A 23,792-nucleotide genomic window follows, 5' to 3' on the forward strand; every position below is an offset into this window, starting at 1 on the left:
ATGTCTTGATAGCTGTCCTGTAGCAGGCTTCAGAAACCAACTGTGACAGTACCAGCCAGATCGATACTGTGAGTTCTACCTACATGGATCTCAGTATGATGCCTTTTCTTTCAGATGCTAGTGAAATCAATCCTAATTGGTCTTAGCATTATATTCAAGAAATGTGATTCTATAACTATCGATTCACTGAGGTACTCATTTGGAGAGTAATAAAAATAGGAGCAGATAAAGTGTATTCTTAATATGCTGCTGAACCATACAAAAGCCACATTGATTTTATTTTTAATTCATATAATCTGTCTTCTAGTGATTTTATTTCTTTTCTTCTTTTTACATGGCTGTATCTTCACAGATAACAACTAAAATACGTTTAAAGTCCCTCCATATTGGTTCTGTAACAAAGAAAGAATTCTGGAATGATTTTGATTTTTACCATGTATTTAGTAAGTCAGATATAATTCTTTAGTACTGAAACTAACAGTTTAAAAGAAGGCATCTTAAAATTAGTACTCTAACACTGAGTTAAAATAGTAATCAGTTGTGTGTTTTTAAAGATTAAGTTGTAAAAGCTGACAATGCAAAGAACCAAGATACTGTTGAATAAAAATGATTTCAATTATTAACAGTTTTTAGGGTAAAATAAATAATATTAAGAAATATAGTCAAAGTAATGACTTTAAATGTTATTTTTAATCACAGTATGAAAAGTATTTCAAGACCAGGTCTGAACATGGTTCCCTTTTCACTGTATGACTTTTCTAAATAATCTTTTAAAATAAGGTTATTTGTCTTAGTTTAGCATTTTACTCAGGAATAGTCAGATATTTTCATGATTTTTTGAATATAAATAACTTGTATATTTTCATGAGGTATAAAGCAATTCTGTGTCTGATTAGGGAAGTTGATTTTTAATTTTGTGTTTTGAGTAAGGTGTAGATATTTTCTACAGGTCAGAATGTGTCTATAAACTCAATTGTAATTTACTGTGGCTGGTCTTAACCTTCTTAGTGCAGCAGCTCGGTTAGTCTTATAGTCTCAAGCATACTCCTGCCTTCCTTAAGATGTCGGAATGTTGCTCACTGTTTACGAGGTTGGTATATTCCATGAATAGCAACGGCCATTTTGTCAAGCAATGTTCTGGATGCTTTATAGGCAATTGTATTTAAACCTTCTAAAAGATTACATAAAAAGTAATAGCATTCATTGAGTGTTGCCTACTTTATTTTCCAAAATGACCTTCTGACTGGGCATGATTTTTCTAATGAGTCCAGGGTCTTCACCTTGCTTTACTGATTCTGGAACTCCTGCTAAAATGTTTTAATTTCAGTATAAGATCATGATGTTCCTGCCATTCATTGGGGTGGGGAATGGATGAAGATGACAATGACTTGTGCAGGCATTTAGAGGCTAGAAGTAAATGTTGCATGTCTTCCTCTCTCTCTCTTCCTTATATTTTGAGACATCGTTGATCTCTTACTGAAACTGCAGCTCAGTGATTTGGCTAAGCTGGCTTTCCAGCAAGCTCCAGGGATCTACCCATCTCTGCCTCCAGAAGTTGTATTTCCCTTTCCCGGTGCTCTTCATGGTTACTTGAGACTTGAACTCTAGTCCTAATGATTGCATTGCGATATTTCACCCATTGAGTCATCTGCACCCCCCACTACCCTCTAACTTTTGATTGAGTTTGTGTTAGTACAACCATCTAATTGAATCGTACTCCATTCTCTTACATCTTTGCTCTGCTTTTAGCCACTCTCCCCAGTTTCCTCCCACTGTCCTCTCAGAGACAGAAGTAAGCTCTCTAGTACCGAGTTGTTTCTGGTTGCTGCTTCTAATTATAGATAGTTCCTAAAGTATGGTGCAGCTCAAATGCAGAGTATGTAGTTCGCCTTTTCAGACTGATTGATTACAAAGCTATGTGTAACAGGAGTGTGTGCCCATCTATTTTGTTATCTGGACATCTTTAGCCTTGCTGAGGGGAAATGGGAACTTTTCTGTTTGTTCTTTGAGTACAGGCACGACTCTTCTTCTAACTGCAAAACATATCCTGTTACATTTTATTTCATGCATACTTAAAGAATAATCTTAAAAGAATGGAAGAAATAGAGAATGATTACATTTATATTTCTTTCTCCCCTTCTTCTTCTAATGGCAGCCAATAGGAGCTTTGAATCCCAAAAGAGCAGCATTCTTTGCAGAGCGATTTGAGTCATGGGAAGATGATCAAGTTCCAAAGTTCCACTATGGTACTCATTACTCGACTGCAAGTTTTGTTCTTGCGTGGCTTCTAAGAATAGTAAGTTCAATTTAAATAATAGACCATGACTAAATCAATGTTTCAGAGATTGGGAAATGATTGGAAATCGTCAGCATTTTCTGAATATTGAAAATAGTTTTAAACAGTTGATCTTTTAAATAAATATGCTTTAGCCAGTCTTTTGTGCCATAACACAAAACATAAAAATGTTTCCTCTAGAATTGCATGAGTCTCTTCTTCAAATCTCTATCTTCAGATGGTGCCTATCAGGCCAGATTGGCTGGGTTCTTTTCAAGTGTAGCTTGTTAAAATAAGTAGCGTTTTGTTAACACACGCATATTTACACATTCTGATACTTTGTTGTAAATAGAGTAAAATGTGTTTTCAGGTAACCAACACTGTTATGTATTGATAACATTAGTTAAACAAGAAATGTTTCTATAAGATTGAAAAGTGATTCCTGTAGCAAAAAGTAATGCCTTCGGGAACAAAACAAAAGCAGCAGTACATCATTAATTAAAGCTTGTGAATAGGGTATGGACAGGCATACAACTTACAGTATGGACAGACATATGTCCTAAGTGTAGTTTTAGGTACTGCCAAGCAGTTACCCACGAATACCTGTTTAGGTGTCTTTAACTTAGAGGAGGCTTTTAAACTCTCCAAATATTTTTTCTTTAATCATAAATTGTGAGCCAGCCATAACAGTACAAAATTACATATTTTACTATCTCCTAAACAATGAAGCAAGTGCATCTAATCCATGTCTAAATGCTATTAGAAGTTTGTTTTTGGCAAGGAAGGAAGCTGATGAAACTATTAGTGATACCAAAATTTTGAAGGGATAAAAACATTTGGGAAAAAAATTAAGAGCTATAATGTAATAATTTGCTACAACTTGCATTCTATACATTGGACATATTACTAACTAATGAATACTATTAGTTTCAAATGTATGTGTAAAGATTTACATAAATATGAAAACATAAAAGTTTTTTTTTTTTTTTTTTTTTTTTTTTTTGCTTCTTCTTTTTTAGGAACCCTTTACAACTTACTTTCTAAATCTTCAAGGAGGGAAATTTGATCATGCTGATAGGACATTCTCATCAGTTTCCAGAGCCTGGCGAAATAGTCAGCGTGACACATCTGACATTAAGGTACAAAAATGTTTTATTTTATGATTCTTACAGCCAGGTTATTTCTTGCTGAGTGAATGTTCCATATTTCTCTCCTCTGATCCAGCCATATATATGGAAGGTAAACCTCAGAGAATGGAACCTTAATTAAATGGTCAAGAACCATTGTCCATGATTTTTGTTTTCTTCCTTATATGCAACTGTCTGTCTGCCCATCCTGAGTATCTTTCATTTCACTAGTTGGGAATTTCTAGTTATAGAATATTGCTTTTTTCCCCCACATCATTTGAATCGTATGTATGTATTTGAATTGTAAGCAACATGCTGAACATAATTCCAAGCATAGTGAAGAAAATTACCACAATATGAAAAGAGGAAAAATCTCAGGCATATTTATGTGTACCTCTCAAAGGTCTATTTTTAAAATAATCACTAATATAGGTACTATAATCCTTTCCAGACTTTTGCTTCTATCCTCAGATGTCCAATAAGGAACTGGATTGGGTGCTGTTAAAGCGTAAATTGATGAACCTAGTGTTCTTAGGCCCTTATTGTCCTATAAAATAATATAGCTTATACATAAATAATTGTCCCATATTGAGAGATGAAGTACCACAGGAGAAACAGGCTTTTTTGACAGAAGAAAAGTTCTATTACTATGCATGTATTACTGTAGAACACTTACAGAGCATGTGCTGGGGTGTTAAGGCGGTGCCACATTGAAGCTTGCTACTCTACAAGATAAAATAAATTCCTCTGTTTAGTTCACATTATAGATTACAATAGTGCAATTATTAGAGACAACCTGTTGAAGATTCTATTATATACAAAAGTAATCTTTTCTATTGGAAAAATCTGTCAAGATTTTTTTTTAAAATCTCATACAACTCAACAGGTAAAATGCTGTGGTATAAACTAGACAACCTGACTTGAGTCGCAGAACCTAGGTAAAAATGGACGGAGACACCATGCTCCGGAGCTGTCCTCGAAACTCCACAACAATCATAAAATGTTTTTCAAAAGAATTTTAAGTAGATAGTGTCTATTGATGGTGAGTTGCACTGGATAGAAATAGTGAGTTGGTATAATAACTGATGTTGACACCTGTTCCCTGCTCCTCTATTCCCCCCACTCATTTCATACTGAGCTGTTAGGAAGTTACAGGAGATATAGATGGATACATGAAAAAACAAAAGTGATGAACCTGACTTGTTTGTTGTCCAAAATAAAGACTTAAAGATTTTATTTTCACTCTTTGAATTCTTTATCTCTTAAGCCTCATGACCAAAATATAACTTTGTACTTCAAATAGAAGTACACTGGATTGTTATAATTTTGAGAATTACTTTTCATTCTTCATTGAATGTCTTCTGTTTTCTGTTTCTCCGAATACTGAAACTCTTGGTTAAGCTTAGATGAGCAGGAACTGTACATGATAGATTCCTGTGGTTTTCTTCTCTACACTTTCATAAAAGACCAGACTTTCCTCTCAGATTTCTTTTCATAGTATTATAATCACTCTGAAGCAGTTTTCTACAGGGATACAATGTATCTTGGTGTACCAATTTTCTTCTTTCATTACTATTGGATCTTCCCCCAAACTATTGTCCTCATTCATGTCTTCTTTTTATTATTTTATTATTGAAAATAAAGGTATTTTTATAAAATATATTCTGATCATGGTTTCCTCTTCCTCATCTCCTCCCATATCTTCTACCCACATCTTTTTTTTCTTTCTTTCTTGGGAAAACAATCAGTCCAATAAAAAGACAATGGATAAGGAGGAAAAAACAATATAAAAAAACTGGTAGTCCCTCCCCCACCCCAAAAGGAAGCTAAAAGTACAAGAAATGCATACACACACACACACCATAAAATGCAAGTAGACATCACAACACAATTAAGAAAGAAAACAATATGAGACAATTAGCAACAAACCTTTATTTTCTCTTGGCCCTGTACTGAGGGGAATGACGCTTGCCTTTAACTGCAGTTCATAGACACAGTGAGAGGCCCTGGAGAAACTAATGTTTCCTCTGTGAGTGAGTGTTATTTGGATGTAGCTTCTTGGTTAGTGATTAGAGATGGTGCCCACTTCCACCTCTCAGTGCTAGGACCCAATCTTGCTTGACTGTATATGGGCCCCAGGCATGCTGCCGCACTCTGTGAGTTCATATGTATGGCAGTCCCATTGTGTCTGGAAGACACGTCTTGCGATCATTCATCCCTACTGGCTTTATAATTTTTTCTACCTTCTCTTCTACATAGCTCTTTGAGCCCTGGGGGGAGGAATTTGATAGATATATCTTACTTAAGACTGAATGTTCCAAGTTTTTGCTCTGCACAATCTCCTGTTCTGGGTTTCTATTTTGTTCCTATCTGCTGGAGGAGATTTTTTTCTGATAATGGCTGGATAAGACACTAATCTTGGGAGAGAGCAGAATGTCATTAGGAATCATTTTATTACTGTATCCCTTTAGCACAATAGTAGTTTTTGGTTTCCCCCTAGGGCCATGGCCAGTCTAGTCTCAGGTTCTTGGATATCCAGCCAGTATAACTGTACCACTTGTAGCTCTTATTCCAGAAGCACAAGCAGAAGAAAAGTCATTTGTAGGCTCTTCAGTGTGGAGAAAAAATTCATATTTATTTCATTACTTTTTCTTTATTGTGCCTAAGTTATGCATGCATGCATACATATATACATACATACATAATACTTACATGCTTACATGTATTGTGTGTATGTGTATATTTTTTTTCTTTTCCCTCAGACTGTAGTTTCCCCTACCTCTATTCCTCATAGCCCTGGCCCCATCCACTCCTCTGTTTCTCTTCAGAGAACACCTGAAATTCTCTCTTCAATGTCTTGTACTGTGTTGGTGAGTGTGATGGGTAGTTTTATGTCAATTTGACACAGCTAGAGCCCCTGGAGAGGAGAGAGTCTCAATTTAAAAAAAAAAAAAATGCTCCATAAGATTGGGCTGTAGGCAAGCCTGTAGAATATTTTCTTAATTAATGATCGATGTGGGAATGGCCACATATTGTGGGCGAGACCACCCCTGGGCATCTGAAAGCAGGGTGAGGAAGCCCTGGGGAGGAAGCCAGTAAGCAGCACGCTCCATCGTCTCTATGTCACCTCCAGGTTGCTGCCATGAATGAGTTCCTGTCCAGAATCTCTGATAGGAAGATGATATGGAAGTACAAGCTAAATCACCCCTTGCCTCCTCACAGTGAAAGTGACCTTGACTAGGAAAATGAGACTCACCTGTGATGTTTTTGTTTGCGTTTACAAATTTTTCATTTCCAGTTTTATCCCAGTTCATGTTTTCTTTAGTCCTTGTGTTTCTACTTTTATGTCTTGAACTGTTTCCTTCATTTCATTGTGCTCTTTGTTTCACAGACTTCATTGAGGGATTTATTCATGACCTCTTTAAGGTCCTTGAACAGGTTCACAAGCACTGTTTTGAATCCTTGTATTGTCGTTCAGTTACATTGCATTGCTCAGGCTCTACCACAGTAGGATTGCTACTTTCTGGTGGAGAAGTATGCCCTGGCTTTTTTGACGATGTGTTTATGCTGGTGTCTGGGCATCTGGGTTGGGATGATTTAGGTGACTCTTGGTGTTGGTCTTCCTCTCTAATCTGTTGGATTCTCTAGTCTCTGTTGTGCTCAGCCAGTCTTAGGAAACTATTGTGGACTGCCAGGTAGAGGTGCTTCTGCAGGTCTGGTGAGCAGCAGACTGGGGGGGAAAGGCTGTGAATTGTAAAGGGCTTCAGGAAATAGCTAAGAAGATCTCCTTCACACCCAAGAGGTGGAATCCCCAGGGCTTGGAGGTGTGGTGGGAAGTAGATTGAAGTAAAGATGTCTGGGGAGCCAGGGTGAAAGGGCTGCATGGATCCTAGGTCTGAACCAAGAATTGGATTCTCCACTGGATGGAGTTGAGTGGAATTCAGGGCTCCTGTAAGCAAGTGGGTACTGAGCTGAGATGGAGAATGGAGACATCAGAAAGGAGGACAGGGAGGACGAAGTGATCCACCTGCCTGAGTTCCTGACAGATGTGATCACTGGGCATACGGAGTGGAAAGTGTTTGTAGGCACAGGGATTGGAGGAGTGGAGGGAGGAGCGGCCCCTACAAGCCCTCTGCTACAGGACTAGCAGTGAGATGGGAATGGCTGGGGAGGCACACAGGAAAGAGTGGACATCCTCAGAGTCCAGGTCAGGTGTCTGCACTGAGGAACTACAGGTGGGAAGTGTTTCTAGGCATAGGATGCTGACCCAAAGGCCTTAAAGACAACAGCAACACAGGAAATCTAGTTAGTGCCGTCCTAATAGCATGCATGGGTGGTGGTTATTATTTAGTATGTATCTGATTACAGTTGTACTTTCTTTCAAATATCCTATGCTTTAAAAAATAAACCAGGAAAGGAAAACCCAACAAAACAACTAAAAGAAACAAAGAACCAGTTTTCTTATTTTTCTTATTTTTTTTTCAGTAAATAATTTGGAATAAAAATAGGTGCTCTAACAGGCATCATAAAGACAGTACTGATTATTAGCAATTTACTAAACGTGCAGTCCTGAGCATGGTAATTAAGGCAAACACAGTAACTCCTGGTTTCTATCATTTGAGGCATCTGAATGGGGATACGGTGAGAAACATTTGGTGGTTTTCTTTTCTTTGCTCTTCTCTTACCCTGGGGTCTTACCCTGCTGTCCAGGCCACTTCACAATAATCCCAGGCTTTGGTGACTCCCTCCCATTGGCTCCAGAATAGCTGGGACTGTAATTAAGTAGCGCTATAGCCAAAAAGGAAAGGAATATGAAACGGGAAATGCAAGGAGCCTGCTTAGAATTATTTCTACATTTGTTTTTCAAAATAATTAAAAAATAATAATCTTGTATTTTTCTATTTCTACCCTCTCAGATGTCATTTTGTGGAAAGTTTTTAAGGTCTAACTTTGGTGAAGCTGACATCTTACCAGTATATATATATTCTATCTCTGTACCTTGTCCATCCCAAATATCCAGTGTGGTGTGCCATTGATAAATCACTCCATTTTCTATATTGATAACCAATTAAATGGACTCTACAACTTAATGAGTTCTGAATACTTAGACAAGCATTAATTTACAGTTACACAGGCCATTTAGACAGCTTCTGAAAATGGCTCCTTCTAACAGTAAGGAAAAATTTAATCATGACTCGTTTTTTTCTTTCTTTTATAAAGGGTTACATTTTAGAAAGTACATTTAAGATTATAATAATAAGCTCAAAAGAAATGTCTAAGAACACATGGAAAGTACAATAATAATGTGAATATTGTTGTATAATATTGGATTCTTAGATCATTAATAGTAGTGTTGTTTTGTATTGGGGGAATGTTCTAGAAATACTAAGGACAAAAACAGAAGGAAGAGGGCAGTAAAACACGAAGGTGATGTGGAAGGAATCACTTTGAGTGGGTTGCAAGGTCTACTTTGCCTAATGAGCACAGCATAAATTCCCTACAGTGTGGGAAATGTGCAAACAGTTATTTTTTTAGTTCTTGTGTCTTTCCTATTGGAGGGATTGTTAACATATTAGAATCCCCTTCTTTTGCTTTCTACTGATGCTCAGAGAATAATGTTACTTAAAAAATTGTTGTTCCTATGAAATAATGCTGAAAGTCTGAATTGGGATTCCTGCAAACAGAATGATCTCATAGTGTCTGAAGAAAGCAGGCTTTTGTTTTTAGCATGATTTGCCACTTTTAATAGTTTGGAGATCAACTATATTCTGTGCATTCTTTGTGAGTTTATACCTAACCTTTCAATGACACCTTTTATTCTACTTATGGAAGCAGTCACTTCTCTAAGGTGACTTCTGGTAGCACTTTCTCATAGCAATATAGTGTAGGCCACATATATTAATTTTAAATTACTACAGACTAGTTTTCTTTTTCTTTTTTTTCTAAGAAGGACTGAGGCCTCCACATTTTGGCCTTCCTTCCTTTTGAGCTTCATAAGGTCTGTGAATTGTTTCTTGGGTATTCAGAGCTTTCTGGGGCTAGAATCCACTTCTCAGTGACTGCATACCATGTGTGTGTCCTTTTGTTGTCTGTGTTACCTCACTCAGGATGATATTTTCTAGTTCCATCCATTTGCCTAAGAAATTCAAGAAGTCATTGTTTCTAATAGCTGAGTAGTACTCCACTGTGTAAATGTACCACAATTCTGTATCCATTCCTCTGTTTTTATAGTAGTTAAGTAAGAGACATCAGAGACAAACTGAGTAGCGTATCATAAAAGTGTGGATTAGTGTCAACAAAGAGGGGTTGTTATTGTGAGGTGGGAAGAGAGAAAAAGAAAGGTACTAAATTTGACAAAACAACTTGGTCCAATGTTTAGCTCCCTATATTCAGATGAAAACTTGTGTTAAGATTAAATTAAAATCCACTAAAGCATGTCCAATTATTAGTTCTTATTGACTATTTTCCATAGGTAATATACAGCCTATCCGTGTGAAAGGCAGATTTGCATAAACTGATTTTAGAATAAGTAATATTGTGTAAGTTAGATTCTAACAAGGTGAACTGGAGGAGTGTGTGGAGGAGGGCTTTTGCCATGGCTTCATATGCTGAGTGGTTTTGAGCTGTATCTTAAAGATTCAAGGGAACTTAGCAGACTTTGCAGATTTATATCTCTAGCCTGTATATTTCTTCTGACTCCCTCCTCAACAATCCCTTTACAATACATACAATAGATCATAATTTTAATATGTTCACAACTAAATTCCTGGTCTTTATCCTTAAACCTACTCCTCTCAGACTTGTTCTATGCTAACGATGGAGTCCCATTTGGAAGTATCAGGAAGCCCTTCTCTGTAAGACTCCCCATCCTGCCCCTGCCAGTCCTCCTGTGTCCTAACCTCATGCTTTTTGTTTCTTGTCTGTCCACTGTTCTTAGTCAACAGATTCCCACTGCTCCTGATGACTTGGGGTTTGTTTCTTTTTCTTTCCCCTGAGGTACTTATTGCAGAATCCTCTGTACACGTTCCTTACTCTCCCAGGTCTTTGCTCAAATGCCATCTTTTTGGTAAAGCTTTCCCTGGTCACAATTGCATTCCTTGCTCCGTTTCCTCTCACTTCCTGATCTCATTTTTCTTGCTGCCACTCCCCAGCTGACATCCATGTCTTGTACTTATTGGTATGTTTATTATGTTTCATCACACTGGAACATTAGCTCCACGAAAGGATGAATTTGGAACTGTTTCATTCCTAGAGCTCAGAGTAGTGCCTGGAACATATTAGTCACTCAGTCAACTATTTATTAAGTTAATGATTTGGAGCCAGAGAGTTTGATCAGCAGGTCAAGGTGCTTGACGCCAAGCCTGATGACCAGAGTTCAGTCCCTAGAGTTCATATGATAGAAGGAGAAATCCAACTTCTCGAAGTTCTGCTCAGACTTCCACACATGTACCATGGCACACAGGTATGCATTCATACATGCTTAGCACACATATATGCACAAACATACACATGAATGAATAAGTGTAAAAAAATTCATGATTTGATAAAAGAGGACTATTTTGGATGAGGAAAATGACATGAACTTGAAAGGAACATGTGTAGTAGAATGTTAGGGAGATTTCCTGAATTTACGAAACATTGAAAAGGAGATTCTGACAGGCAGTTTAAGTGGAAAGACCTTCAGTAGCAGTTCAAAGATTTTTTGGCTTAATTATACAGTCATATTCAGAATTTTTAAATGAAAAGTTGGACAGTGAACATTTTTTCATTAATTAATTTATTCACTTTACATCTTAATTGCAGCCTTCTTCCCCTCCTTACCCCGTTCTTCCATCTCCCTTCCCCTTAAGGAAAGCCTCCTCCCTCCCAGGCACCAACCTGCCCTAGCATATCAACTCACATCAAGACTAAGTATAACCTCTCACACTAAGGCCAGACAGGGCAGTCAAGCTAGGTGAAAGAGATCCAAAAACAGGCAACAGAGTCTGAGTTAGAGACATCCCCTGCTCCAGTTGTTAGGAGATTAACATGAAGAGCAAGCTGCACAGCTGCTAAATATGTGTAAGTAGCCTAGGTTCAGTCCATGCATGGTCAGTGACTGATGGTTCAGTCTCTGTGAGCCCCCATGGGCCCAGGTTAGTTGACTCTTCTGTAGGTCTTTTTGTATTGTCCTTGACCCATCCAGTTCCCTGTATCCTTTCTATAGCTCTTCCACAAGACTCCCTGAGCTCCAGCTAATGTTTGGTTGTGGGTCCCTGAATCTGTTTCCATCAGCTGCTAGAGGAAGCCTTTCAGGTGACAGTTATGCTTGGCTGCTGTCTGCAAGCCTAGCAGAATATCATTAATAGTATCAGTAATTGACTCTCTCCCATGGGATAGATCTCAAGTTGGGCCAGTCATTGGTTGGCCTTTCCTTCAAAACAGTCCTGTACAATGAAAAAAAAAATTCTGGTGGCATCACTGTCCCTGATATCAAGTTTTACTACAGAGCAATAGTAATAACAAAACTGGTATTGGCATAAAAAACAGTTGATCAATGGAATTGGATGAAAAACCCAAAGATAAACCCACAAGTATCTATGACACTTGATTTTCAAATAAATAAATAAATAAATAAATAAATAAATAAATAAATAAATAAAACCACACAATGGAAAAAAAGAAAGTGTCTTCACCAAATTGTGTTGGTCTAGCTGGATGCCTGTATGTAGAAAAACGCTAATAGATCCATATCTATTACCCTGCACAAAACTCAAAACAAGTGTATCAAAGACCTCAGTATAAAACCGGACACACTAAGTGGGTAAGACCTTTCTCTACCTACCCTACATCTGACAGAGGGATAATATCTACAATGTATAAATAACTCAAGAAATTAGACACCAACAACCCAAATAACCGAATTAAAATTGGGATACAGAGCTAAACAGAATTCTCAAAAGAAGAAATCTAATGGCCAAGAAGCACTTAAAGGAGTTCAGTGACTTTTGTCATCAGGGAAATGCAAATCAAAATGACTCTGAGATTCCATCTTACACCCACCGGAATGACAAAGATCAAAAACTCAAGTGACAGCACATGCTGGCAAAGACATGGAGGAAGAGGAACACTCTTCTATTGCTGGTGGGAGTGTAAACTTGTACAACCATTTTGGAAATCAATCACAATTTCTCAGAAAATCAGGAATAGTTCTACCACAAGATGCAAAAGATGTTCTTCTACCATACTACAAGGCACAACTATGTTCAGAGCAGCTTTATTTGTAATAGCCTAAAACTAGAAAGAATCCAGATGCCCCTCAACTGAAGAATGGATAAAGAAACTGTGGTACAGTTGCATAATGGAATACTGCTTAGCTGTTAAAAACAAAAAGACCTGAAAGTTGCAGGCAAATAGATGGAACTAGAAAATACCTGAGTAAGGTAATCCAGACCCAGGAAAATGCACACGGTATGGTATATACTCACTTGTAAGTGGCTGTTAACCATAAAGTACAAGATTACCGTGCTACATCCATAGACCCAATGAAGCTAAGTAACAAGGAGGGGAGGGCCATACGGAGAATGCTTGGATCTCACTCAGAAGGGGAAAGGAAATAGGCATCAAAAATGGATAGAGAGAAGGAAATGGGTAGGAGAGCTGGTGGGGAGGGGAATGAAGGTCGGGAGGGGAACGAGGATTATGGGTGAGTGGGATGGGAGATCGACGGGAAATCAGTGGTGGAGCGCCTCTGGGACAAGCCAGAGGCCTGGGATAGAGAAGGATCCTGATAAGATATGAGGGCGACTCTGAGACTTCTAGAAGCCGGAGATAAGGAACCTGAAGTGTCTGCCTCCTATAGCCAGGCAGAACTTCCAGTAGAGGAAGGGGAACACAACACCCCCCACACACAAACACACAGTCTTCTACCCAAAATTTGCCCTGCCTACAAGACATGTAGGGATAAAGACAATAATCATTTTTGACTTTACAATCCAGGTGATCTCTGTCAGGGCTACAAAGTGCTACCATGCAGCACAAAAGCAACCATAGATAAGAAGTGGTCACAGGTGGCTGCTTCAGTGAAATATCAAACATGCTGGATTATATTTGGTCCAGAAGCTATAGTGTGCCATCTTCTGCTATGATTCAATGGTGATAATTTTTTTATTTTACATTGAACAATGTTTATTTGAGCAAAGAAGGGTTTCAAGAGCCTGGAGCAAAGGAGTTCAGAAAGCTCTACCCAGCAACCTGGAAGCCACATTTATTTAACTTTAATCTTATTTTTTATAATTATTTTTAATGTATCCTAATTAAAATAAAATTACACTACTTTCCCATTTCCCTGTCCTCCCTCAGGCTCTCCTAGCAATCCTCTCTTGAAACCTCCCATGTCCCTCTCCCACTCTTGAGAAATAGCTTTCTTTTCTTTATTATTATTACATACATATGTGTGTACAAATATTTGTATCTACATATGTGCATTATATATGTGTATTTTATATACATGTTATATATGTATATCATGTATGTGTGTTATGTATATGTGTACATATGTATGTATGTATGTATGTATGTATGTATGTATGTATTCTCCTGTCTCTATGTAGGTTGTGTGCATGTTTTCAATGCTGACCACTCTGTATTAGACAAACAATAAGGGGGTTCATCCTTGAGAGAGGCTAATTCTCTTCTCCCAGCAATTCTTATTGCCTGCAGTTCTTGGTCTAGGGGTTGAACCCTGGGGAGATTTCTCCTTTCCATGTTGATATGACCACTGATAATGCCACTGTTTTGGTCTCCTTTATGCAGCCATTTCTAGGAGAAACTATTTTATAGCAGACTCCTGGTATTATGGTTCTTATAATCTTACCATCTGTTCTTCCCTGAGCCAAAGATGAAAGAGCTGTGGTATAGATGTATCTGTTGATTTCTGTATTTTATCCAGCTGTAGTTATTTGTGATGGCCTCCAGTTTCTGTAAAAGAAAGCTTCATTGCTAAGGGGTAGTAGCTGCATTTATCTGTGGGTAGAAGAATAAGATCTTCTGTAGTGAGAAATTAATGCCAGTCTAGCAAAGTGCTGAGAGTAGGTTCTTTTTCAAAGGCCATGTCCTCCTTAGCTCTTGGAAGCTAGCTAGGTTTCCACTACCAGTCCTGATTTCTACAGATATTTTTAAATTGTCTATGAAAGAAGTATCTCTGCAGAAGTGTGAGGAGTAGATATAAGAGGAGGATGGGAGTTGTGGATGAGGGCAAGTGTCTGTGGGCTCCTGGAGCTGCTTACAGGGAAAGGTGGCTGGCAAGAGCCTCAACCATGTAGGGCTAAGAGGATGGAATACAGGTCAAAGGATGGAATACAGGTCATTTTCTAGGACAAGAAGACAGTCCAGTTCTCTAGGAATAATTAAAAGAGCCTGCGAAAGAGTGTGAGAACAGTACAGTGAGGGCTGCTAGCCGGGGGTGTGCTGCACTTGGAGGGGGTGGTACAGCCGGGGGTGTGCTGCACTTGGAGGGGGTGGTACAGCCGGGGGTGTGCTGCACTTGGAGGGGGTGGTACAGCCAGGGGTGTGCTGCACTTGGAGGGGGTGGTACAGCCGGGGGTGTGCTGCACTTGGAGGGGGTGGTACAGCCAGGGGTGTGCTGCACTTGGAGGGGGTGGTACAGCCAGGGTAGAAAATGGTAGATAATGAAATTTTAACATGTTTCATGATCAGTACAGATTCTGTACTTGTTGTTCCAGCCTTACATAATCCATGTGGACATCTCATCAGTCTGTATTGTGCTCTCTGACATTCCATTTTAAAACGTTTTTAAACTTAGTTATATATTGTTAGTGACTAATGTAAAATTTTATTATGAAATCAACAGAACAATAAACTATATTCAACATATATAGTCATTACAATCCAATTAAATCCCAGGAGATTCCTAAAAAATACTGTCAAATAAATAAGCATAGTAATTTTATATGAATTAATTTTAACCCTAAGATTAAAGTTTTAGCCATATGTATTTGTATGTATATATACATGATATGTACAAAATGAGATGCGTGTAAAATAGTTTTACAGTACTTTTATCTTTGTCTTATGAGATTTTTAAAGCATGAATCCTTTGGCTTACACTTTGGTATCCCTGCAGGTTCCAGGAATCAAACTTGGTTGCTTTGCCTGTGGCTGTGGGGCTCTTCCCAGCCTCTGCGTTTTCTGTAATAGCAGTTGAAACTTACTATTTGTTTATGTTACTAATGCCCATTATCTCTTTCTAAATTACATCTTACCTGAATATTACAACCTAGAACAAAATACCTAATGGAAATTGTAATCCAAATATGGAAGTGGAAAATGTGTTGAAAGCAAGAGTGAACTATAAGCTATTGGGATTATTTATATTAAGCCCTACATGACATGTTAAGTTATTGTGAATAAAACATAAATTTCTTAATGTGTTGATGATTCAGTAAGAACTATTGATTCTCAGATAGTTTTGTGAGTATACTTTCTTCTTTTACAATGAATGTTGTTAAGTGTTCCTAGAACTACATTGAAAGCTTTCATCAATAGGGACAGTTCAATAAATACCCACTTTTACTTACATTTTTGTTGTATCTGTAACTTGGAAATGTTAAAATCAAGGGTCCTACTAATGATAATATTTATATATTAATATTATCTGGATTCTGTTATATAGGAACTTTATATAGATCCTGAGTTTTAGAAATGACAGATAAGGTGACAAGGGTCACAGAAATTAAATTATTTAAGAGCATGTGATGGTAAAATAAGTAGACAAGACAATTATTTTTTCTACTAGATCAGATTGAAAGAGATTATCTCCTGTTTGTATTATTTTTTGTTTTAATCTATTTGAAATCATAGGCTTTTACAGTACTTATTAGGTTTATCTACAGATGTTAGAGATCATTTATATTTTACTTCACCTTTAAAAATTACAGCTTTTATTTTACTAAAAAAAAGCAATGAATGAAATACATAAAGATCATGTTTTATCTATTAATAAAAAAATTAAGTTTGAACCTCAACATAAAACCTTCCATTTAAGTTGAGTATTAATACACTTTAGTCAAATATTCAAAAGCTTTGATTTGTGGGCTAACAAAATAAACTTGTAAATCAGTATGTATCAGAATGTAAATATTACTTTTTCGTATCCCATTGTTCATCAGCTTTTTTTCATGTTATAAAATATATCGTTTTGTGTAATGATAAAGAGCTAAACTTTGACTTTCCTACCTCTTCACCTTCAATGTCCTGTTCCCTACTGTAGTGCTACGTCTCAATTGTCAAGGTTTCATACTTGAATGAAAGGAAAGTCAATATAACCTTATATTCTGAAGCAGCACATTGGCTCTTTTCTTACTGTCTCATTTCTTTAGATTAGTGCCTTGGCATTTGATGTGCTTGCCCAGATGGAGGGAGCGATGGTTCTAGTTCGGTGGGGAGAATTGGTGGCTAATGAAGGGAGAGTCACTCAGCCTGGCTGCACAGGCCTCTCCTATCAGTGGGGATTGTACCTTCATGAAGAAAACTAAAGCATATGTGTGGTCACAACCAATCCTTGTCATTACGCCATGAAAGCCTTAGGATTTGTGATCAAAGCAGTGAGCTTATCCCGAATTGTGACATAACCTCTGTTTGAACCTGTCACATTTTTTATTTTAGGAGATGATGCACTAAAGTTTGACCATGTCACCTGCCTCTAACACCTATCTGCTTAATTAACTGATAGAAATTAAAAGTATTGTCAGCAGGCTGAAGGACATGTGAATATATGCCTATGTCAGTGCTGGTTGCTTGTCGTTTCACTGACGCTTTCAAGTCTCACTGAACATGTGGTTTTTATCCAGAGCTGAGCATTCTGTTCACATGAATATGAAACATACTTCACTTTGTAAGTGTGCATTTAAAGAATCAGAAAGACATAATCTTGACTCTGTTACTAAATTTCATCTGTCAAGGAAAATAATTTTGAATGGGAATATTTAGTGTTATATCACAGCACGAGTTTTAGAAAAATGCTGTGTTAAAAAAGGAACTCTGCTAGATGACTGGGTTCTGTCATTGTCCATACATTGTTCATACATAGCATTGGCTCTACTGATGTGTGCTTCTTGTGTTTATATTGCTGTCTTTATTAAGTTCATGTTTGTTTCATATTAAGAGGGGATTCAACTTTCATCAAATTATGGTGTTTACTTAGCTTGAGATTCTAGTATGTTTCAACTCTCCGTGTTCCCTTCTTAATAATTTAATTGTGCTTATATGATTATGTCCTTCATAACATGTAAATTCTTCATGATGCCTTTTCAGTGTTAATTTTGTAGATAAACATGTTCTATTTAAGTTTGTGTTATTCCAAAATAACACAAACTTTTTTTGTGTACGTGTTTTCATGGAAAAGAGATAGCAAAGTCATTAGGCCTGGACATTTAGAGTTTTTCACATTGTACCTTTTCTTTTCTTGTTATCTTTTTTAAAAAATTTTTATTGGATATTTTATGTATTTACATTTCAAATGTTATCCCCTCCCTCCCTGCTTCTATGAAGATGTTCCCACTCCCACCCACTCTAAGCCAGTGGAACATTTTCTCATTGATCATTAAAAATGAATGACATATAGTGTCTTAAGATACCTTCCTTATCCAAATTTAAATGCCAGTTTTCTTTATTTTTGTTCAGTATCTATGTGTGCTCATGTGTATGCATGCAGGCACATAGATTCCACAGCAGCCATGTGAGGACTGGAGGATAACCTCTGGTGTGAAACTCCCTTCCACACTGGTTGAATAGGGCATTTGGTTGTTTGCTACTGACTATGCCAGACAGCCTGGCCCAGAAGCCCTTAGAGACTCTTCTGTCTCCACCCCCCTCCCCTGTAGGAACACTGGGATTAGAATTGTGCCCAACAGCATCAGGCTTTAACATGGCCTCTGAGGCTCCAAACTCAGGTCCCATGTTTGCACAGCAAGCACTGTCTACTGAGGCATTCCCCTAATTCTCAATGCCATCCCTCTTTCAGGAATTAACAGATTTTTATTCAATGCCCAGTGTGTTGTGCACTGTACATGGGCTGGAGTATGTAACCAAGAACAAAATACTTAGGATGTACTTTTTCTTAGTGTCTTGGTTTCAGAGGAAAAATGCACAGATAATTATAAGCAGGCTGCAGAACTCTGAGCTGAAAAACCACTACAGTGTGTTCTGTGATTACAGCCCTCTGTGATCACCCTAATTTGGAGGCTTTATATTTTTTCTCTTTTGACTTCTGAATGCTGTCTTTCTACAACTAGTTTTGCCTTAATAAATGATTCTCTTCTTGTATTTTTCATAGATCTCTCACTTTGATCTGTGTTTTATATGCACAGAAAACACTTCTTTCTCTGCTCAAACCTTAACACAAGTGTCTGTAAAGATTAAGAGCTAAGTAATTATTTTTGAAATTATATATTGTATCACCTGTTTTATCTACCCAAGGTTTGAACCAAAGAGAACTTACTCACCAGTAACGTGAACATTGAGAGGTGAAATCATGAACTCATAAGGAAAGCTATAAGGCACAACCTGAGCTGCAGAGTAAATTCTAGGATATCCTGGACTACAATGTGAATCCCTGTCTCAAAAAAGTCAGAAAAAGTAAAAACAAGGAATTTACTTTGTTTTATTCTTTCACTAAAAAGTGATAATTTGCACATATTTCTATTTCTGCCTATACTGAATTCTTCCTACCATTTTGTGCCCCAGAAATGTACTATCACTTAATATATAAATGACTCATTATTAAAATAAACATACAGATATTATGGCCAACTCAAAAAAAAATCCAGTATGAATCTAACCTTGATTCATCTGAGGGTGGTAGAAAAATCCATCTACAATTATTAAAGTGGTAGGGAAGGTCTATCCATTTTTGAAGGCCTGAATGACAATCCAGGGTTGGATGAGTTCCTAGAAAATTAGACTTTCTGCTTTCCATCCACGCACCTCCATAGTCTTATTTTTAGCATAAGAAGCATGGTCTTCCAGAGGCAGGCATCTTTGCCCTTTATACCATGTTTCTTTGAGGATACCCTTCTGATGCCAAATCCTTATTTTATGGTGTTTGCTTCTCAAACAAAAACAAAGCATACATTGGGCCACCAGGCTCAGTGGGAAGGGTATCACTTCTGATAGATACTTGCCTAGGTAGGAAGTAAAATCCAGTCTGTCTTCACTCTGCCCACAAAGTCCAGAGCTTTGTTTTTCTCTTCATACAAAAGCATCCTGCTTACCCTCACATATCCTCTGCTGCCCCACCCTGCCATCCCTTCTCTTTTCTCCAGGCTAAGTAAAGCTGACCGTAGGTTTTAAGAAACGTGTTTCCATTAATCTTTGTAAAAATCATATATCCATCTCTAGCTTCTCTTCATTCTGTCAGTAAGTCTGGTGTGTGTGTGTGTGTGTGTGTGTGTGTTCCGTAGTGCCCACGTGGAGGACAGCTTTTGGGAGTCAGTTCTTTCTTTCCACCTTGGGTTCATGGGGAGGTCAAACTCAGGTCTTCAGGTGTACGCAATGAGAACTTTTACTGATCAGTCATCTTGTGCAGCTGTTTTTTAAAGACAGGGTTCTCTTGTGTAGCCTAGATTGGTTTTCAACTTACTATGGTCCAGGATAGCCTTTCCCTCCTAGTGACTTGTCTTTCTTCCTTGAGTTACAGGCACATGCCACTATGCCTGCCTTTTATTCATCATTTATAAGATCGAGTCACTAGCTCACCTTATAAAGTTGTTATAAAGATGAAGTATGGTAAAGTTTATTAGAAATCTAGGTCTAATCTAATCTAACATGCCATAAACGTTAGCTTCTACAAATTTATTATCATGCTTTTCTACATAAAAATATGCACTTGTCCTCCTTTCTTTTGCAATTAGAGTTACAGACATAGCTTAGAGATGGGGGTTCTTAAAATTTTTGTGTGTGAGAGCTATCTAATTTAAAGTTAAACTTTTAACAAGGTTCTTCTTTGAAAAATAAGTGTTCACTTTAAAAGTCTTTCAAGTCTAATGATCATGCAGTTGTGGGGCATTTGAAGGACAAGCTCATTATACTCCGATTAGTTAATTATCGTGATTGTAAACAAAAGATGTGCAATTCAGAGTCAAGCAGCATTCCATGTGCACTATGAAAGTGATAATAGCTTAATTCTTGCTGGATCCTTTCTCTCTGCTCTGGCAATTTCATACTGACCTTATCCAAAATCTGATGACCTCTCTATTTTACTACTGTTTGGAAATCCAGACCTGTGCTAGCTGGCCCTGAGGGGTTTCTAAAAGACGACTGAGGCACTGACCCATGTCAAGACTGGATTTCAAGTCTGTTCTCTGAAAAAGTTTCATGTGGGCCTCATGGCTACAAAGACTTCATTTCCCCCTTTAAATATTGGTATTACAGTCATTATATTTAATTTAATCAGTTTCTTATGCAGGTTGTTTTCTAGACTGATGATTTTGATATTTATTAGAGGTAGTTTCTTAAAAACTTTTATGTTTTGATGTAAAATTTACTGTTTATAGCTAAAATACAAATAACTATTTCCTTGTTGATAAAGAGACCAAAGTAATAACATTTTAACTCATATTGTATAAAGATTGTTTTCTGCTACAAATTCCACATATTTCAATTTTTTAAATCTATCTTGGGCTGTTATTGTTACAGCATACAATATCTATTTATATTTTGGTGGCCCTCAACTATTACTTGCTTATTTGAATTTAGGACTTTCTGAGGTTTTGAGATGTGTCCTGAAGGAAAGCCTGTGTGTATGTTTATTAAGTTGCTGTGTAGAGAAAAAAATTCCCTACATTTTTTGTTGTGATTCTGTGTAATAGGAAATAATCAGACCATGTTACATATATTGTCTATATCCTCTATAATATAACATTTCTCTCATTTTCATATAGGAATTGATTCCTGAATTTTATTATCTCCCTGAGATGTTTGTCAACTTCAATAATTATAACCTTGGAGTGATGGATGATGGGACAGTGGTGTCTGATGTTGAACTTCCTCCTTGGGCCAAAACCTCTGAAGAATTTGTTCGCATAAACAGATTGGTAAGATAGTAATCATCTGCTCTGTCATGTGTTGATGGAAAACATTAACCCTCGTCTTTCTGTACAGTGCTGGAGCTGACAGGAACTGCTGGGAATAACATCGCACTTCACTAACTGCTGTACACTTCTGAAAATTGTATTGGATTAAAAGTACAATGATTTGTTTCATGCAAAACTTAGGTTGCTTTTAATATGTTCTTAACAGTTTAAATATATAACTAATCAATGTTAGAGAACCCAGAATCACTTGGTTTTTAAGCATGAGCCTCTCTTGACAAGGAAGGATCATTTTGTGTTCCAGGCTGGAAGATTAGTAACAAACAACACATTAAAGTGATGTCATGTACATCTAGTTTGAAAGAACACTTTATACCATATTTAGAGTATGAAAACTTAAAAACATAGTACTCACCAAGTGTTAGTGTCCTATTATATAATTTCCTACATTATATGTCTTGTGAGAATGTACACTCAATTCTTTATTTTGAAGTTTGGTAAAACTTTGGAATGAATGAGTATTCTCAGTATTTAAGAGTGTTGCTTTTGCCAATCTTCATATAAAAAATACAGTTTTGAGCTGTAAAGATGGGCCAAGTGAGTACATACACACCCATAAAATAAGTAGATCTTAAAATTTTTAAATATAATTTTAAGTTACCTGGTGTTTTTATTTTATGATTAAACAAAAAATACATTTAGGTTTGTTTTTCAGATAGCATTGCTTATTTTTCATACTAGTAATTACATTTTAACTTTATCTTCCAGAATATAAGTATAATCCCAGTATTACTGACATGTCAGATTTATACATAATAAATACACTAAGGGACAGTGGATGGATAGACCTCGTAGTTGAAGCAGACTTCCCAATCATGAGTCAATGACATTGTCAGTTATGGGATCCTAGACAAGTTAGTAATTCGTTACTGTGATATTATTTGTGATACAGAAAGCATTTTACTTATAGCCCAAGCATTTTTAAGATTCCCCCTGTCACTTTGACTAGTATGACAGGACCAGACAAAGCTTAGATCTGAAAGAAGCTGAAGGAAATGCCAGTCATATGTATAAGTGACCTGTGGTTCTGTTGTTCTTTTCAGGGGCATAGAAACATTATTACAGATACATTTGTATTGTGACTCCCTTTTATCTTTGTGTTTGTTCTTTTAAAATAGATTCATTGAGCTGTAATTTGCTTCTTATAAAAATCAACATTTAAAAATTATACTCTTTAGTGAATTTTCATAAATTAGTACAGTGTCAACTCGCTATGATCCAGCTGCAGGATGTTTCCCTGAGCTTCAGAAAGTTCTCTTGGGCCACTCTGTTTGTTCTATTCAGTCTACAGCCCTGGTCTTGCCCTAGACTTCCATGCATTGTATCTCTCTAATTTTGCTTTTATAGAAATTTAAATCACTGGCATCGTACAGTTTGTTGTCATCTTGTGTCTGGCTTCTATCACTTTGTATGATGTTTTTGAGATCTATCCATATTGCTGCATATAGCAGTAATTAATTTCTTTGCATTGCTGTTGACTATTATTGGCTAATATATAGATATGCCGTATATTAGTCGGTTTTAGCAATTAAGGAACATTGGAAGTTTTCTTTCAGTTTGTGAGTGTTGTGTAAATGGTTTAGCATGAACATCTGTTTTTGTTTTGTTGGAGATTTCTGAGAATGGAGTTATTCCATGGAATATGCTGCCTATGCAGTCTGGTCTATATTCTTGTCAGTGTTGGTAGTGTGAGTTTTTCTGCGCCCTTCACAAGGTTTGCCATTGTTAGTATTATACACTTACGATTTTCTAGACGGTACCTGTTGTAATTTATACTGCTCTTATGACCAGCAATGTTTAACATTTCTCTCACAGGCTTTGTTGATACTCAAATGCTTGTTGATGAACTATGTCTCCTATTTTTCAGTAGGACTCTTACATTTTTAGGACCAAAAAAAATTGTAAATGGTCTTTATATAGTCCTCCTAACAGTTCTTTAATCCACAGTATGTTCTGAAAATATTTTTCAACTACTTACCGGCTTATCTTTTAATTTTATAGTAGTGTCTTTTGTACTGAATATAATTTAGTTGGCAGGAGGACTAAAGCTCAGTATACCAACAGCATGACTAAAAGGGGCATTAATTATCCCTGTATCTGGAGGATATGTTTATATTTTAGGAAATAATTGTCACCAGGCAGTGGTGGTGAACACCTTTAGTTCCAGCATTCGGGAGGCAGAGGCAGGCAGATCACTGAGTTGGAAGGCAGCCTGGTCTACACAGAGAAACCCTATCTCAA

General features: G+C 37.1%; 1 protein-coding gene across 2 annotated transcripts in view; it reads left to right on the forward strand.

Annotated features, from left to right (window-relative positions):
• The window catches only part of LRBA (LPS responsive beige-like anchor protein), a 533,667-nt gene that overhangs the window by 387,893 nt on the left and 121,982 nt on the right, over nucleotides 1-23,792 (forward strand). For both annotated transcript variants that reach the window (XM_080915741.1, XM_080915742.1), the window contains exons 45-47: nucleotides 2,156-2,296; nucleotides 3,295-3,414; nucleotides 21,342-21,494. In XM_080915741.1, coding sequence (XP_080771867.1) covers nucleotides 2,156-2,296; nucleotides 3,295-3,414; nucleotides 21,342-21,494 — 414 coding nt within the window. The remainder of the gene's footprint in view (nucleotides 1-2,155; nucleotides 2,297-3,294; nucleotides 3,415-21,341; nucleotides 21,495-23,792) is intronic.

This window comes from Micromys minutus (assembly GCF_963924665.1).
Source record: "Micromys minutus genome assembly, chromosome: 4".
Lineage (NCBI taxonomy): Eukaryota > Metazoa > Chordata > Mammalia > Rodentia > Muridae > Micromys > Micromys minutus.